At 40.0% G+C, this 17,689-nt stretch overlaps 1 protein-coding gene across 1 annotated transcript in view; it reads left to right on the forward strand.

The window, feature by feature from the left end:
- Positions 1-812: 812 nt before the first annotated feature.
- The window catches only part of KCTD16 (potassium channel tetramerization domain containing 16), a 285,519-nt gene continuing 268,642 nt past the window's right edge, over positions 813-17,689 (forward strand). The window contains exons 1-2 of the mRNA XM_059060602.2: positions 813-1,009; positions 1,379-2,518. Of these exons, the coding sequence (XP_058916585.1) occupies positions 1,687-2,518 (832 nt within the window). The 5' untranslated portion in view covers positions 813-1,009; positions 1,379-1,686. The remainder of the gene's footprint in view (positions 1,010-1,378; positions 2,519-17,689) is intronic.

The following is a 17,689-nucleotide window of genomic DNA, read 5'->3' on the forward strand; positions in this document are numbered from 1 at the left end:
CTGGGCTGGGGGCTTGTTTCTGGGGGATGGTGGTGGCGGTGGAGGTCTGAAGACAGGAGGAAAGGGCAAAGCAAAGGCCCTTGGAAACTCCAGACTTCCGGACAGGACGGGGAGGGGGGGAGTGGCTGCGCAGCGCTGCGTCCCCGCCCCGAGCCCGGAGCGCCCAGGAGTCGCGTGCCCACGGCCGGAGCGCGGCGTCCCCGCGCAGTCCTGGCGACCTGTCAGCTAGGCGGACGTGACTCGGAGCTGCCTCCGCTTTCTCCAAGCCATATTCCTTTAAGATGATGTAATAGTCATTTCCCTGGATGGTTTCTTGCCTGCACTGCTGAAACAACAGCATACGAACTGCACTGGGAACTGTGGAACCACCCAGCTCCGCCGCCGGAGAAGCCCGAGCCCGAGCCCCCCGCCGTCATTTCGGCGCTGCGGCGGCCGCCGGCTCCCACTTGTCTGGGAACATGGGAGCCCGCTTGCCCTTGCCGGCAGGTGGGGTGGCTACCTGGGACCCCAGCAGGGCACATCTGTCTTTCTTTCTGCTTCTGGGCTTTCTGAAAAGCTTCTAAGTCCCAGTACCTCTTGCAACTCTCTTCTGTTTTAAGGATTCTTTCCAAAGGTTTGATTTTTTTTTTTTTTTTCCTGGAGAAGCTTTGGATGAATATTTTTCTCTGCTTTGCTTCTTCAATCCAACCTCTCCTCACGGTTTAACTTTTTTGTGACTTGTTTTAACTTGATATTGGAAGTGAATATATACATACATATACACAAATATACATTTATATAAATCTTTATATATATATGTATATATATATATATATATATATATATATATACACACACACATATATATGATTATTTTCTAAGAGCACATCTCTCTGGCACTTTTCATTGATACCTCTGTCCTTTACCTCTTTGGGATTTGACAAGCTCCAGACTCTGTGTGTGGTTGTGGATTCCGACTGCTTTGCAAATGGGTATTTCTGCACAAGAACTGTTTCCAGCACTCACTAAGGTAAGTTCCGAGGCTTATTACTTTTCCTGTCCAGCCAGAAAAAAAAAAAAAATCCCCTTTTAGAAGTTGAAAATTACATATTCCTTTTTAATGCAGAAATCAATTAGAAATGTTTTTAATACTAAATGCTGGAGACAGAGGAATATGGATAAATATGTAGACACAAAATAGCTTGAGAGAAGCTACGATTTAGTTAAGAATGGCTGAAATCAGTAGTTCCAGGGCTGCTTATGTAAAATAATCTCTCCCTCCCTCCCTCCCTCCCTCCCTTCCTGCTTCTCTCCTTCCCTCTTCTCTCTCCAGTGGTCTCTTTTTTTCTGACTCATGCTCGGTTTGAGGAAATAATTTTCTCTCTTTTCCTTCACACAGACCTCTCAGTAACTGGGGACCTGGCCTGCCTTGCCTACTGAGCGTGGGGGAAGATTGGATGCAGATGAGTTGATTATATTCCATGAAGTAATAGCTTACCACCTGCCAGGGTTTAAACTACTTTTGCAGCATCACTTCACCTGTGGAGTCTTTGACATTTTGCTTTCTTGGGGAAAAACTGGGTAAGAGAAGGCCGTTTTTTAACAAGTTAGCATCCTCTTCCTCCCTTACAAGTTGGTGCAAAGGATCAGGCTCTGACTCCATTGAACTGCACCTTCACATCAAAATAGAAGAAGAAGAAAGGGACAATGGCTCTGAGTGGAAACTGTAGTCGTTATTATCCTCGAGAACAAGGGGCTGCTGTTCCCAACTCCTTCCCTGAGGTCGTGGAGCTGAATGTTGGGGGTCAAGTTTATTTCACTCGCCATTCCACATTAATAAGCATCCCTCATTCCCTCCTGTGGAAAATGTTTTCCCCAAAGAGAGACACAGCTAACGATCTAGCCAAGGACTCCAAGGGAAGGTTTTTCATTGACAGAGATGGATTCTTGTTCCGTTATATTCTGGACTATCTCAGGGACAGGCAGGTGGTCCTGCCTGATCACTTTCCAGAAAGGGGAAGACTGAGAAGGGAAGCTGAGTACTTCCAGCTCCCAGACTTGGTCAAACTCCTGACCCCTGATGAAATCAAGCAAAGCCCAGATGAATTCTGCCATAGTGACTTTGAAGATGCCTCCCAAGGAAGTGACACGAGAATATGCCCCCCTTCCTCGCTACTCCCTGCTGACCGTAAGTGGGGTTTTATTACTGTGGGTTACAGGGGGTCCTGCACCATGGGCAGAGAGGGGCAGGCAGATGCCAAGTTTCGGAGAGTTCCCCGGATTTTGGTTTGTGGAAGGATTTCCTTGGCAAAGGAGGTCTTTGGAGAAACTTTGAATGAGAGCAGAGACCCTGACAGAGCCCCAGAAAGATACACCTCCAGATTTTATCTCAAATTCAGGCATCTGGAAAGGGCTTTTGATATGTTGTCAGAATGTGGATTCCACATGGTGGCCTGTAACTCCTCAGTGACAGCATCTTTCGTCAACCAATACACAGATGACAAGATCTGGTCAAGTTATACTGAGTACGTCTTCTATCGTAAGTACCACGGGTTCTTTTTGTTTTTTCATGTGTATGGATCCTCTTAACAGAAATCTATGTCTGCATGTTCAGTCTATGTCTAAGGAATACTATTTTGGTTTTTTTTTTTTTTTAACCCTTGAGGTACAGCTAGAAGATTAGAGGTTATAGTCAGCTTTCATGTCTTACCTAAGACAACGTTTGTTTTCCCAGTCAAAGCACAGAATATTTAAAGGCCTCAAAAATCACAAGATGCAAATGATATTGGTATAGGTAATATGTGGAATGAAAACAGGCATGTATGTCTCTGTCAGATATTGAATTGTGAACATAAGAACATTAGAACTTAGCTGTTGGTCCACAGGAGGTTGATAGAGTGGCTGAAGTGCTGCTCTCTATTCTTTTATCTAACTTTGGGGTCTCTTAAGCTGGTTGCTGAAGACTGGCTTTCATGGGGGCATTGAAAACACAAATAGATGTTATACCGAATGACATGATCTTGGCTAGATGGCAGCATAGACTGACAAAAGACCCGCTTCCCCCCCCACCCCAAGCCTGAAATTTGCTTTTCTAGGCTTTACAGATTTGTGATTTGATTCCTTAGCAATCTGTACTGAGATATAAGTTGCAGTGCAGACTTAATTGAGCTTCATTTAGGAGTCATCCAAAAGGAATGAATCCTTGAGAATTGTCAGTCACATGCAGTCATCTTCAGATAGCTGAGGTGATGGAATTGGTGACATAAAAGGAAACTAGAAGGGAAAAAAGAAAGGAAACAATTGTACCTTTAAATTGTGCCTTTAAAGTAAGAGGTTTTTAGAGGTCAGTCCATTTGTTTAAGTGACTGTACAGAATGCCTTATTTTAAGAAATGGCATTATTCTAAATAGAAGCCATTGATCTCTGGAAGGAGAACAATCAATCAATCTGTAAAGTTTAGTGCTTGATGAACTGCTGATTTTCAACAGGTCTGGGAGTTGGGTGAAGTGAATTCCATAAGAAATATGTTTCCAGTTTTTCTCCATTCTTATTTTAAGGTAAATCCATAAATTTTGAGGATTAAAATATCTAAATGTCTTTACATAAAGATACGACTGAATTTCCTGGACTGGTTTTGCCTGCAGTTGTGTTTATTCATTTGGAGATGGTGCTGGGAAGCTTGGTGACAAGGCCTGTGGGAAGCCGAGTTGCTCTCTACTGGGTTATCACACATTTGGTTTTGGGAAGTGAAGACAAATGGATTGTATAGAAAGAACAGCTTGTGTAGAAAAATGAAATCAGCCAGCAGTTCAGTGGCGTTCTGATATGTTGGAACAAGCATTATTTGGTCCAATATCCTTACCTTTGGCCTTTGTCTGTAATCTGTACCTTCCTCTATGTTGGAACTTAGTTGCCAGATTCTGCTTTCTTCCTTCTGGTGAATTTTCCACTAGTATAGAGATAAGGCTTTAGCTTTTTCGCTTTCTACAAAGGAATGTGACATTATCTGTGATTCTGTAGAATAAATATCTTCTAACTTTGGGGGAAAAAATGCATCATAGAGTTTAAATCTAGGTGTGTGATATTTACCTTGTTCTCCAATTTCTAATATTTGAAAACGGCCTCTTAAGAAGCTTCAGTCAAATAAAAGAAAACCTACCAACCATAGCCCCTCAAAAAGACTACACTTGATTCTAATCACTTGCTCATCTAAATGATGCCCAGAACCTGAGTGTTTTTGCCTACTAGCTCAGTGACATTTCTGTGTTCATCAAAGACTCATCCATATAACACTATGTCCTTTTTAGATTGCTCTCGACAGACTCTGTTCTCTGATCATATAATCACTTCCTTCTTTGTTGGGTTGCTGAGAGGTTGCCAAAGTTTGCTCTCCGTCACTCCATGGACAGGCTAGCACAAACGTATAGCAACTTCATATTGCACAGCACATATACTGCATATGATATACTTGCCCTTTGTACCTAACAACCAGAGCTAAGTGTTAACTCTTCCTCTGTCTTAGGATCAATAAAACTGGCTGCTGCCTTTCTAAGGTGCATGACAGCTTCCGTGCAGCTGCTTAGGCATAATTATTTAATTAGAAGCTGCCAACTGTGCCTCTATAACCAAATTCATCAAGCTGTTGTGCTCAGGTTAATGGGACAAAACTACAGGAGATGCTCTAAAGCAGGGAGTTGCTTGTATGCAAAGATGCTCCGAGCCCTGCCAATCAACCAACTGTGAGCACCAAGCCACCGGGTGTGGAGCCCAGAAGCCACCACCTGCCAGCCAGATCCGAAGGGGCAGTATGTGTCTCTGGTGAGCACCTCCCCCAACCTCAAAAAAACCAACCAACTAACAGAAAAGATGCTCTTTGCAAGGGAACTCAACTTCCTCCTATGTTATAAAGATATCTGTAGATAAAGATATAGATATGTAATGACAAAATCCTTAGGTCCAAGTAATTAACTCCAAGCAATTAGACTCTTCTAATAACCAAGGATAATGCAGAGTCACTTTGTCTGGATCCAGATCACAGTAAAAAATGAACAGCAAGAAATTAACACATTGCATATGGTGGTTGACAGTCGTGGGGAAAGACCCCTTCTTCCTCTGTTTGCCTAATTTTCTTCCAGATTTTCCAAGGGGAAATTGGGAAATCTGTCAATTATTAACAGGCTAGATTCTTGCCTCATTCAGTCTTCATGTGGACCTAGAATTGATGGTCAACATCAGGCAGTTTTGACTGAGTGTTTCGTTACTGCAGAACTACGAACAATTAAAGTCAACCCATGTTTGTGTGTGTTCAAAAGGGCAGCAAGAAAGGTGTTTGTCTACGTTGCTTACACACCAAAATATGTGAGATACTGTGGATTATGATTCACTTATCAGCAACTGAAAAAATGTGAGTGATATAGGAAGTAAAGAAATGGCTGTCCTAGGATTGCCTCACAAAGTATTTTAATTAAAAAAAACGAGAGGGTACTTTTTCACCTTTCTCACCCAGCTAGGTAAATAATTACCTCTGTTTTCTCTCCAAGTGTTATATGGAAGGCAATATCATAAACATCAGAGGATGCCTTCTTGATTCACCTCTAGATGAAATGAGAGCTAAGTAATTTGGAAACGAGAAGTCCTGATATTGAACTCAATAGTGGTTCACACCACTTAGGAACAAAATCACAGGTGCGTGGAAATAAATGAACCTCTTATTAGCCCTCTTCTAGTGCCCTAGGGAAGCTTGCTCTTGGTTGGAGAAAATTAAGTACATTTCCTTAATCCTGCTCATGAGTGAGTTACTTCAGACAAATGCCTGAAACCATTCAGATTCAAAGACATTTGCCTCTAATAGAACTGTGATAACGTGACCACAAATAGGGAGTTTAGTTCATAAGATCCAAAAACATAAACTGTGAGTTCTGTGAATTACGGAGACACCAATTCATTGCCTTTTCAACAGATTACTGCTTGTAGGTGCATTTTCACCTTTTTTCTTTTTACTTGGTTTTCTTAAATTTAAAGGGTTGTTTCCACAAACGTTTCTAAATTGCTTTATATACATAGTATATATCTTCAGGGTGGTTGATTGAGATGGAGTGTTGGAGAAAAGTAGATCAGGAAATGATTTCTCACTTAGAGTTCTGCTGCATGACCTTGTATTGGGAAGAAATGGTGGTTCTGGCCATTGTGAATAACTTACCCAGTTGATTTTAAAAGCTTCCATAAGAGGGTCTGTTTTTAAAGGAAAACAGGTGGAAAAGCATCTATCTTGAAATGATTCTAGCTCTTTTTTTCCTGTTTCCTCAAAAGTTACCAATGATAGCTTCAATTTTTATTGCCCATGGAAATATGATGTTGGTACATTCAAAATGAAGCCACAGAACAATGAAGTCCAAACTGTGAGGGTCTGGTCTTTACCACACCTGCCTCTCCTCTTTCTGTGATGTTTTTCTGTCTTTTCCATCTAAGATGTTCTCTCTTCCTCTTCCTTTAGTCATTCCTGCTTTCAAGTTCTCTCTCTATGCCATAATCAAGAAGTCAGTAAAAATTGTTCTGTCATTTTATTTAGAATATTTTCAAGGCATGGTGTTACTTTTTAAAGAGGTTTTTATACATAAGAAACCTTTTAATAACTGTGGATCCAGTGACTTTGTCTCTCAAAGGGAGTGTTCTTAAGACTTGAGCCTTCTTAATTTATAATTTAAATATATAGCATAATCTAAGTATAAGGCTTCATCATGAAGTTGGTTTAGACCCTGCTTGGGCAGATATTGGATGGTGATGATGATGATAAAAGAAAGAGGTAGTGGGTATCATTTTTTCTTATCTCTTTAAGATGCTGTTCTCTGACCGTTGGGCTCAACGTAACAGGGATATAAGCATGTTAGTAACATATCCTATTATGCCGTTTTCACTTTCATGCCAAACAAGGTATATTACCTGAGCCCAATTCCTTGTAGGAGATGATTTGAATCGTCTCTTCCTAGATCTCTGGCATCCTGAATGAATGTGGCAGCAAGAGAAGTGTCAGTATGTAGGCAGAAAGGGGGAGATCTCTGTGATTGCCCCCAAGTGCCTCAATCTATTGAAAACGTATGTATACGGTTGGAAAGAGAAGACCAAATGATTTTGATAGCCTAACGAGGTTTAGATCTCACCAAAGGAATTAGAGATAGAAATAGCTGAGAATGTGCCACAGAGCTCCATTTGGAACACCTCCAAACACAAACCATGGAGAGGAGTGACTGGGCATAGAAGAGAGTGCCAGTCCGACGCACAGAAAACAGTTCTTCAGAAACGCAGAGGCGATGCTCAGTCTCTGCATCATAGCTGACTATTGCTCTTTTTCTTTGGTCTTTGCTCTAGCTTTCCTCAAACACTGCGTTTCTTGGCAAGTCAGCTAAAACATGTTAGTATGGAAACTTTCAAACACATCCAAATGTAGAGAAACCCAGCTCCAAAAATTACAGTGATCGTTACAAGACTAATCTTGGTTCATATATATTCCTACCTACTTTCTCCTCTGTCTGCACTGGATTCTTTTGAAACACATTTTAGAAGTCAGTCATTTCATTCATCCACAAACACTGTACCATATGTTTCTAAAATAAAATGAATTTTAAGGTACGTAACAATACCATTATCACATGCAAAATTAATAATTCTTTAATATCTTCTAATATCTAGTTGGTGTTCAAACTTCTTTGATTGTCTCACAATATTTTTTTTAAAGTTGTCACGCTCTTGTTTGAATCAAGAGTCAGATGAGGTCCATCCATTATCTTTTATTGCTATTTATTTTCTCTTTCAAAATTAAGAAAATATTGCATATGGCATACACGACAAAGTGGCAAAAACCTTACATCTCTTTTAATTTCTCCCTCCCTCCCTCCTTTTCCCTTGCTCACTTTTTCTCTCTCTCCCTCTTTCTTTTCTTTTTCAATCTATTTGTTTGAAGAAACCAAGTTATTTGTCATGGTGAATGTCTGGCACTCTGGGTTTCACTCATCCATCTCTGTGATCTCTGTGATGTCATTGACACATTTTTTTTCTTACCCCTGTATTTTCTGTAAATTTGTTAGAGCTAAACACCAGATTCTCAGGCTTGATCAGATTCAGGTTCAGAATTTCTTGCAAGAAATCTTCACAAGCGTTGGCAGGTCCATTTTTAATTTGCTTTGACAGATTGAAATGCTATCTGCTTTGGAGGCAAGGGAGGGACCTCTCCTTATTGTTAGTTTTTCTTTTTTAAAAATAAAATTTTCCATTAAAAAAAAATTTATTTATTTAATTTATGTATTTTTGGCTGTGTTGGGGGTCTTTGTTGCCGCCTGTGGGCTTTCTCTAGTTGTGGCGACTGGGGGCTACTCTTCGTTGCAGTGCACGGGCTTCTCATTGCCGTGGCTTCTCTTGTGGAGCACGGGCTCTAGGTGCACAGGCTTCAGCGGTTGTGGTGCATGGGCTCAGTAGTTGTGGCTCACAGGCTCTAGAGCGCAGGCTCAGTAGTTGTGGCACACGGGCTTAGTTGCTTCACGGCATGTGGGATCTTCCCGGATCATGGCTCGAACCTGTGTCCCCTGCATTGGCAGGAGGATTCTTAACCACTGCGCCACCAAGGAAGCCCTGTTAGTTTTTTCATGATCATCATATGGACAAATAGCAATTGGGATCTGTTCTCTCCATTGTTCAAGTTGATTCTGACAATACAGCAGGCAATAAAAGAGGCTCCAGTTTTTCCTTCTAGTCATCCAAAAATTATCTAGTATTCCACTGCTGTTCTTGTCATTAGGCCGGGCTACCATCAGGGGTGCAGTGAACCTACCAAGATGTGCACTGGCTCCTGTTGGCTGGGAGGAAGAATCATTCTGAGTGGGAAAGTTTGCCTCCTGGCTGTTTTAATTTTGTATTCTGAGATTCTTTCAACTGTGCGGAAGCTCCACTGAACTCATCGTGTACATTCTCAAACCTCTTCTCTCCTTGTGTTCCTTATCTCAGGAAATGGATTCATCAGTTGCCCAGTTCCCCAGGGAAGAATAAAACCTGAGCGGCTCTTCTTTCTCCCTAACCATTTCTCCAATCTCCAAGTCCTATTGGTTCTTTTTCTTCATCCGTCTCAAATCCATCCATTTCTTCCCATCTCCACTGATGCTACCCAGCCCACTGGCATTGCTTTTCTAGATTATTGCAAAGAAGCTGAAACTGTCCTTCCCACCCACATCTGGCGTTGTTCCCTTTGGGTCTCCTCTTCCTGCTGCAAAAATGGTGAGATTTCTAAAATGTGAGCCTGACCATGTCACTCTTTAACATGAATCACAGCTCTTGGTGGAATGACCTCTGCTTCTGTCCTTAGCCTCTTCTGTTGCCCTCCCACCCATTACATTTTTAACCTCAGCTCTACCCCATTTCTTTTAGCTCCTCAATGCTGTTATACACTTGCTTCTTCAGTTTCATACATAATGTTCACTCTGCCTGGAACTGTGCCTTCACCTGCTTTGATTACATACTTCAGGTCCCAATCTAGAGGTTCCTTTTATGGGAAGCCTTTCTAGCCCACCATATCTAGATTAGGCACCTCTTATCTTTGCTCCATAGGATCGTATTTTCCATTACTGTGGCACAAATAATACTGTATTCTACTTGCTTATTTAACTGTTTCTGTAACATTAGACTGCAAGCTCTGTGAAGGTAGGAACTGTGTCGGTCACTTTCATCATGATATACCTGGCACAGAATCTGGCAAAAATGTAGGTACTCCATAAATATTTCTCAAAGAAGGAAACTAAATGCCCACTGCAGACTTTTGTTATGGTCATAGGTGCCACTGTCTTGCATATACCATTACCTTATCTCTTAACAGAAGAACTGGAGAGCAATGACGGTGTGATTGCTCTGGTGTGATTGGTAATAATGATGGCATTTCCTAACGTCCACTGAGTTCTTCAGGTGCTGGGCTAAGCACTTTAATTTTTATTTTTTGAATTTTTGAATTTTATTTTATTTATTTTTTTATACAGCAGGTTCTTATTAGTTATCCATTTTATACACATCATTGTATACATGTCAATCCCAATCTCCCAATTTATCCCATCCCCCCACCCCCCCCAGCCACTTTCCCCTCGTGGTGTCTATACTTTGTTCTCTACATCTGTGTCTCAATTCCCGCCCTGCAAACCGGTTCATCTGTACCATTTTGCTAGGGTCCACATATATGCATTAATATACAATATTTGTTTTTCTCTTTCTGACTTACTTCACTCTGACAGTCTCTAGATCCATCCACGTCTCTACAAATGACACAATTTCGTTCCTTTTTTTGTGTGTGTGGTACGCGGACCTCTCACTGTTGTGGCCTCTCTCATTGCGGAGAATAGGCTCCAGACACGCAGGCTTAGCGGCCATGGATCACAGGCCCAGCCACTCCGCAGCATGTGGGATCTTCCCAGACCAGGGCACGAACCCGTGTCCCCTGCATCAGCAGGCAGACTCTCAATCACTGCACCACCAGGGAAGCCCTCGTTCCTTTTTATGGCTGAGTAATATTCCATTATATATATCTGCCACATCTTATTTATCCATTTGTCTGTCATGGGCCTTGCTTCCATGACCTGGCTACTGTAAATAGTGCTGCAGTGAACATTGGGGTGCATGTGTCTTTTTGAATTATGGTTTTCTCAAGGTATATGCCCAGTAATGGGATTGCTGGGTCATATGGTAATTCTATTTTTAGTTTTTTAAGGAACCTCCATACTGTTCTCCATAGTGGCTGTATCAGTTTACATTTCCACCAACAGTGCAAGAGGGTTCCCTTTTCTCCACACCATCTCCAGCATTTGTTGTTTGTAGATTTTTCTGATGATGCTCATTCTAACTGGTGTGAGGTGACACCTCATTGTAGTTTTGATTTGCATTTCTCTAATAATTAGTGATGTTGAGCAGCTTTTCATGTGCTTCTTGGCCATCTGTATGTCTTATTTGGAGAAATGTTTATTTAGGTCTTCTGCCCATTTTTGGATTGGGTTCTTTGTTTTTTAAATATTGAGCTGCATGAACTGTTTATATATTTTGGAAATTAATCCTTTGTCTGTTGATTCATTTGCAAATATTTTCTCCCATTATGAGGGTTGTCTTTTCATCTTGTTTGTAGTTTCCTTTGCTTTACAAAGCTTTTAAGTTTCATTAGGTCCCATTTGTTTATTCTTGTTTTTATTTCCATTACTCTAGGAGGTAGATCAAAAAAGATCTTGCTGTGATTTATGTCAAAGCCTGTTCTTCCTCTGTTTTCCTCTAAGAGTTTTATAATGTCTGGTCTTACATTTAGGTCTCTAATGCATTTTGAGTTTATTTTTGTGTTTGGTGTTAGGGAGTATTCTAATTTCATTCTTTTACATGTAGCTGTCCAGTTTTCTCAGCACCACTAATTGAAGAGACTGTCTTTTCTCCATTGTATATCCTTGCCTCCTTTGTCATAGATTAGTTGACCATAGGTGCATGGGTTTATCTGTGGCCTAATGCAAAAGACTTTTGTGCATTAATTTTGTACCCTGCAACTTAACCAAATTCATTGATTAGCTCTAATAGTTTTCTGGTGGCATCTTTAGGATTCTCTGTATAGTATCATGTCATCTGAAAACAGCGACAGTTTTACTTCTTCTTTTCCAATTTGTTTTCCTTTTATTTCTTTTTCTTCTCTCTTTGCCGTGGCTAGGACTTCCAAAACTATGTTGAATGATAGTGGTGAGAGTGGATATCCTTGTCTTGTTCCTGATCTTAGAGGAAATGGTTTCAGTTTTTCACCATTGAGAATGATGTTTGCTGTGGGTTTGTTGTATATGGCCTTTATTGTGTTGAGGTAGGTTCCCTCTCTGGCTACTTTCTAGAGAGTTTTTATCATAAATGGGTGTTGAATTTCTTCAAAAGCTTTTTATGCATCTATTGAGATGATCATATGGTTTTTCTTCTTCAGTTTGTTAATATGGTATATCACATTGATTGATTTACATATATTGAAGAATCCTTGCATCTCTGGGATAAATTCCACTTTATCATGGTGTATGATCCTTTTAATGTGTTGTTGGATTCTGTTTGCTAGTATTTTGTTGAGGATTTTTGCATCTATATTCATCAGTGATATTGGTCTGTAATTTTTTTTTTTCTGTAGTATCTCTTTCTGGTTTTTGTATCAGGGTGATGGTGGCCTCATAGAATGAGTTTGGGAGTGTTCCTTCTTCTGCAGTTTTTTGGAAGAGTTTGAGAAGGATGGGTGTTAACTCTTCTCTAAATGTTTGATAGAATTCACCTGTGAAGCCATCTGGTCCTGGACTTCTGTTGGTTGGAAGATTTTTAATCACAGTTTCAATTTCATTACTTGTGATTGGTCTGTTCATATTTTCTATTTCTTCCTGGTTCAGTCTTGGAAGGTTATACCTTTCTAAGAATTTGTCCATTTTTCCAGATTGTCCATTTTATTGGCATAGAGTTGCTTGTAGTAGTCTCTTATGATGCTTTGTATTTCTGTGGTGCCTGTTGTAACTTCTTTTTCATCTCTAATTTTATTGATTTGAGCCCTCTCCCTCTTTTTCTTGATGAGTCTGGCTAATGGTTTATCAGTTTTGTTTATCTTCTCAAAGAACCAGCTTTTAGTTTTATTGATCTTTGCTATTGTTTTCTTCGTTTCTATTTCATTTATTTCTGCTCTGATGTTTATGATTTCTTTCCTTCTGCTGACTTTGGGTTTTGTTTGTTCTCCTTTCTCTAGTTCTTTTAGGTGTAAAGTTGGATTGTTATTTGAGATTTTTCTTGTTTCTTGAGGTAGGCTTGTATTGCTATAAACTTCCCTCTTAGAACTGCTTTTGCCGCATCCCATTGGTTTTGGATCGTGTCGTGTTTTCATTCTAATTTGTCTCTAGGTATTTTTTTAGTTCCTCTTTGATTTCTTTGGTGATCTCTTGGTTATTTAGTAACATATTGTTTAGCCTTCATGTTTTTTATGTTTTTTCCCCTGTAATTGATTTCTAATCTCATAGTGTTGTGGTCAGAAAAGATGCTTGATATGATTTCAATTTTCTTAAATTTACCGAGGCTTGATTTGTGACCCAAGATGTGATCTATCCTGGAGGATGTTCCATGTACACTTGAGAAGAAAGAGTAATCTGCTGTTCTGGATGGAATGTCCTATAAATATCTGGTCTCTTGTGTCATTTAAAGCTTGTGTTTCCTTATTAATTTTCTGTCTGGATGATCTGTCCATTGGTGTAAGTGAGGTGTTAAAGTCCCCCTTATTGTTGTGTTAGTGTTGATTTCCTCTTTCATAGCTGTTAGCAGTTGCCTTATGTATTGAGGTGCCACTATGTTGGGTGCGTATTTATTTATAATTGTTATATCTTCTTCTTGGTTTGATCCCTTGATCATTATGTAGTGTCCTTCCTTGTCTCTTGTAATATTCTTCATTTTAAAGTCTATTTTATCTGAGTATTGCTACTCCAGGTTTCTTTTGATTTTCATTTTCATGGAATATCTTTTTCCATCCCCTCACTTTCAGTCTGTATGTGTCCCTAGGTCTGAAATGGGTCTCTTGTAGACAGCATATATATGGGTATTGTTTTTGTATCCATTCTGCGAGCTTGTGTCTTTTGGTTGGAGCATTTAATCCATTCACATTTAAGGTAATTATTTATATGTATGTTCCTCTTACCATTTTCTCAATTTTTATGGGTTTGTTTTTGTAGGTCCTTTTCTTCTCTTGTGTTTCCCACTTAGAGACGTTCCTTTAGCATTTGTTGTAGAGCTGGTTTGGTGGTGCTGAATTCTTTTAGCTTTTGCTTGTCTGTAAAGCTTTTGATTTCTCCATCGAATCTGAATGAGATCCTTGCTGGGTAGAGTAATCTTGGTTATAGTTTCTTCCCTTTCATCACTTTAAATATATCGTGCCACTTCCTTCTGGCTTGTAGAGTTTCTGCTGAGAAATCAGCTGTTAACCTTATGGGCATTCCCTTGTATGTTATTTGTCGTTTTTCCCTTGTTGCTTTTAATAATTTTTCTTTGTCTTTAATTTTTGTCAGTTTGATTACTGTGTGTCTCAGCATGTTTCTTCTTGGTTTTATCCTGCCTGGGACTCTCTGCACTTCCTGGACTTGGGTGGCTATTTCCTTTCCCATGTTAGGGAATTTTTTGACTATAATCTCATCCAATATTTTTTTGGGTCCTTTGTGTCTCTTTTCTCCTTCTGGGACCCCTATAATGTGAATGTTGTTGCATTTAATGTTGTCCCAGAGGTCTCTCAGGCTGTCTTTATTTCTTTTCATTCTTTTTTCTTTATTCTGTTCTGTCACAGTGAATAGCACCATTCTGTCTTCCAGGTCACTTCTCCGTTCTTCTGCCTGTTATTCTGCTATTTATTCCTTCTTGTGTATTTTTCATTTCAGTTATTGTATTGTTCATCTCTGTTTGTTTGTTCTTTAATTCTTCTAGGTGTTTGTTCTGTAATTCTTCTAGGTCTTTGTTAAACATTTCTTGCATCTTCTTCATCTTTGCCTCCATTCTTTTTCTGAGGTCCTGGATCATCTTCACTATCATTATTCTGAATTCTTTTTCTGGAAGTTTGCCTATCTCCGCTTCATTTAGTTGTTTTTCTGAGGTTTTATCTTGTTCCTTCATGTGGTACAAAGTCCTCTGCCTTTTCATTTTGTCTATCTTTCTGTGAATGTGGTTTTCCTTCCACAGGCTGCAGAATTGTAGTTCTTCTTGCTTCTACTGTCTTCCCTCTCAGGGTTAAGCACTTTACATACCACTTGGAATTCTCCCAGAAAGATGCTCTGCTCTTAGCACCTGCACAAACATTCTAGCTCTGGGGAACTGAGAAAAACACTTTACCAGCAGCGAAGTCTCCTGTGGTTTCCTTTTAGTTGACTCACCTAAACAGGAGCAAATTGAAGCTGGGAGAGGGTGGGTGGGCAGCATTTAAGGAACAACCCTAGGAGGGACTTGGCATTCAGAAAAGTGCTGCAAAATTGAGAATAACCTCAATAGGAGAAGAGCTCTGCTAGAATGCAAAGTGTGCTGTTAGGCTGACCCGGTTGCCTTCCTAATCTTCTTACTGTTAAAGGATTCTATCAATATTTCCTCCTTCCCTCCCTTCTTACCATGTAATGCCAGAGGCAATATAACATGGTGGTTTAGAGCCTGGGTGTTGGAGCCCACACTGCTTGAGTTTGAATTTCTAGCTGTTTGATCACCTGAAAATCACTTGACTTCCATGCGTCAGTTTCCTCACCTGGAAAATGGAGATGGTAACAGTGGTACTTGGCTCATAGGGTTGTTACAATAATCGAATAGGTTGCTATATATAAAGTGCTAATGACAGCACCTGGCACCCAGGCAATGATATGGAAATGTTAACAAATACTTACAAGGACCTCTGAGAATACTGACATGACAAGATACAGGTCCTTCCTATAAAAAGCTAACCTGATTCTTTATAATAGTTCTCTTGGATACTTTGTTCAGTCTGTTGATCTTATGCATGTTAAAAAAACAAACAAAAACATCTGGAAGTAACTTTTAAAGTGGAAATTCAAGCTATTGATTTTAATTGAATCTGAATAAACATAAAAGTAAACCCTTCAGAAAGCTTCCAATTGCAGTAACTTTTTTCTTCCCCCCGGGCTATTCCGTAATGCAAGTCATTAATAACAGCTTTTCTCCCTACCTTATTTTCAACTTGTGGTTTTTCAGAACCTGGGAGAATATGTGGTAGCATTGAAAATTAAGAATATAATTTAAATTATATATTCAGTTACTGCAGAATTAAAATAACCTTTTAGGAATCTCAGCCTAGAGAGAATTCTCCTTCATGGTGACAGAAAATGGTTACTGAGTATGCCTCCAACAATAAGATGATTTAAATTGCTCCAGAAATGAAAACAAGACATTTTTCTTCACACCATGAGTAGCTGTTCTGTGTGGTTTTGAATGGAAACAAGACTGCTAATGGGGGCTGTTGCTGCATGACCCAGTCAAAAGCTGCCCCATGTGAAGAAATTCATACTTTTCTACTTTCATTCATCTATCCCATTCTGAAACAGAAAATTCTAATAATTTCCACACCCCCGTTTACAGTGACCTTTTATTCTGAGTGTATCTGATATAATGTGATGGTGAACTAGTTACATTGATGAAAATAGGAGGTGACCCATTCTTTATATATAACTTGGTGCACAAGAGACTTTGGGGCTGCTGTTTGTTGTGTTTTAGACAATACCGTAGACTGTGGATTGACACTGCTAGGCCACTACATAGAGAAAAGGAGAGCTAGGCTCTGGTGACAGTGATTTTTCTGTGAAAGGAGCTATCTGTGTGTGGAGCAGCAGAGAAATTCTAGTGACTGGGATAAGGGAAATGTGGTGTATGACTGTTAGCGTGTGGCAGAGGCATAAAATCAAAACCAAGGGAGTACTCCAGACTTGGGGAAATGTTGCAGAGCCCTTGACGGAAGAAGAGCCGGCCAACAATGAGAAACGCATCGAGCACTGGCCAGGCATCACGGCTCATTTTCTTACATTGTTAAGCGTTCAGTTATGTCAGGTGGAGACATTTTCCTAGGGCACATGCTTGCACATTTACACTGAAAATGCAAATGGAAAATAAGATTCCGTTAGCACTAATTTGCTTTCTAGCCAACTAGGTGAAATCTCTTTTTTTCTTTAAACAGAGGGATACCTGTGTGGAGTTGTACATCTTGTGAAGCTGCCATGAAATAGCACTATGTTCATTCCTATTTGCATAAGAAAAGCATGCCTTAGAAAATAGCAGAGTTGCTTGGCTTTTCTGGATAAATACTCCTGTGGTCTGGAGCAGTAATGACTAATGCTATAATGTGTGATACTTAAAAATTTTAAAGGCCATTTTCAGGTCTTTGGATGCTCAGTAATGTAAAATATTTATTTGGGAAGATCTGATTGCTTCATACTCACTGAGGACCTGTCTTATATAAAGTACCTTTTTTGTTTTTTGTAGGGTTGTCCAGATGAGTTGGGTAGCAAATATCATATCTGTATTCAGACAATTGAGATCCTGATTCACAAAGTCCTCATGATCATGATTTTCTAGTACTTCTCCACAATCAGCCAGGGAAGTGATTCACAATGTGCACAGGCCTCATGGATTGGAAACTGAAGGCCCTTCAAGCCTTTCATCATCTGCATCCTTTTACACAGACAAATAAAACATAGCATGATGTGTGATCTGGTTTTATACCAAGATGGTGCCATCCCTTCATCAGAACGACCTCCTTTAATAGGCAGAGTCCATCCCACCTCTGTTGCTTGTACAGAATTCTGATCACTACCTTCTGGCCATGGAATTACCTGCCAGGCCCTGGGATGTTGCTATGCCTTTGCTTTTGTGTGTGTTAGGTTCCTAAACATCTCTGCAATGGTTGGCTTATACATTCCTTCTAGAATACATTTTGAACACCTACTGTGCACCTGAGACTGCATGCAGTTCCAGGGATTCACCTGTGAATGAGAAGCATATGGTCAGTGTTCTCATGGAGCATATTGTTTAGGGAGAGATTAGACTAGTAAATGGGCAATTTCAATCTTGTGTGATGGGTAAGTGTAAATTGATTTGAGGATAGAGAGGGGACTTTTAACCTGAACTTGAGGTGTCAGGAAATTTAACCGTATTTTATCTTAATGCTTAGAGAAGAGAAAAT

This window comes from Kogia breviceps, chromosome 4 (genome assembly GCF_026419965.1).
Source record: "Kogia breviceps isolate mKogBre1 chromosome 4, mKogBre1 haplotype 1, whole genome shotgun sequence".
NCBI classification, from domain to species: domain Eukaryota; kingdom Metazoa; phylum Chordata; class Mammalia; order Artiodactyla; family Physeteridae; genus Kogia; species Kogia breviceps.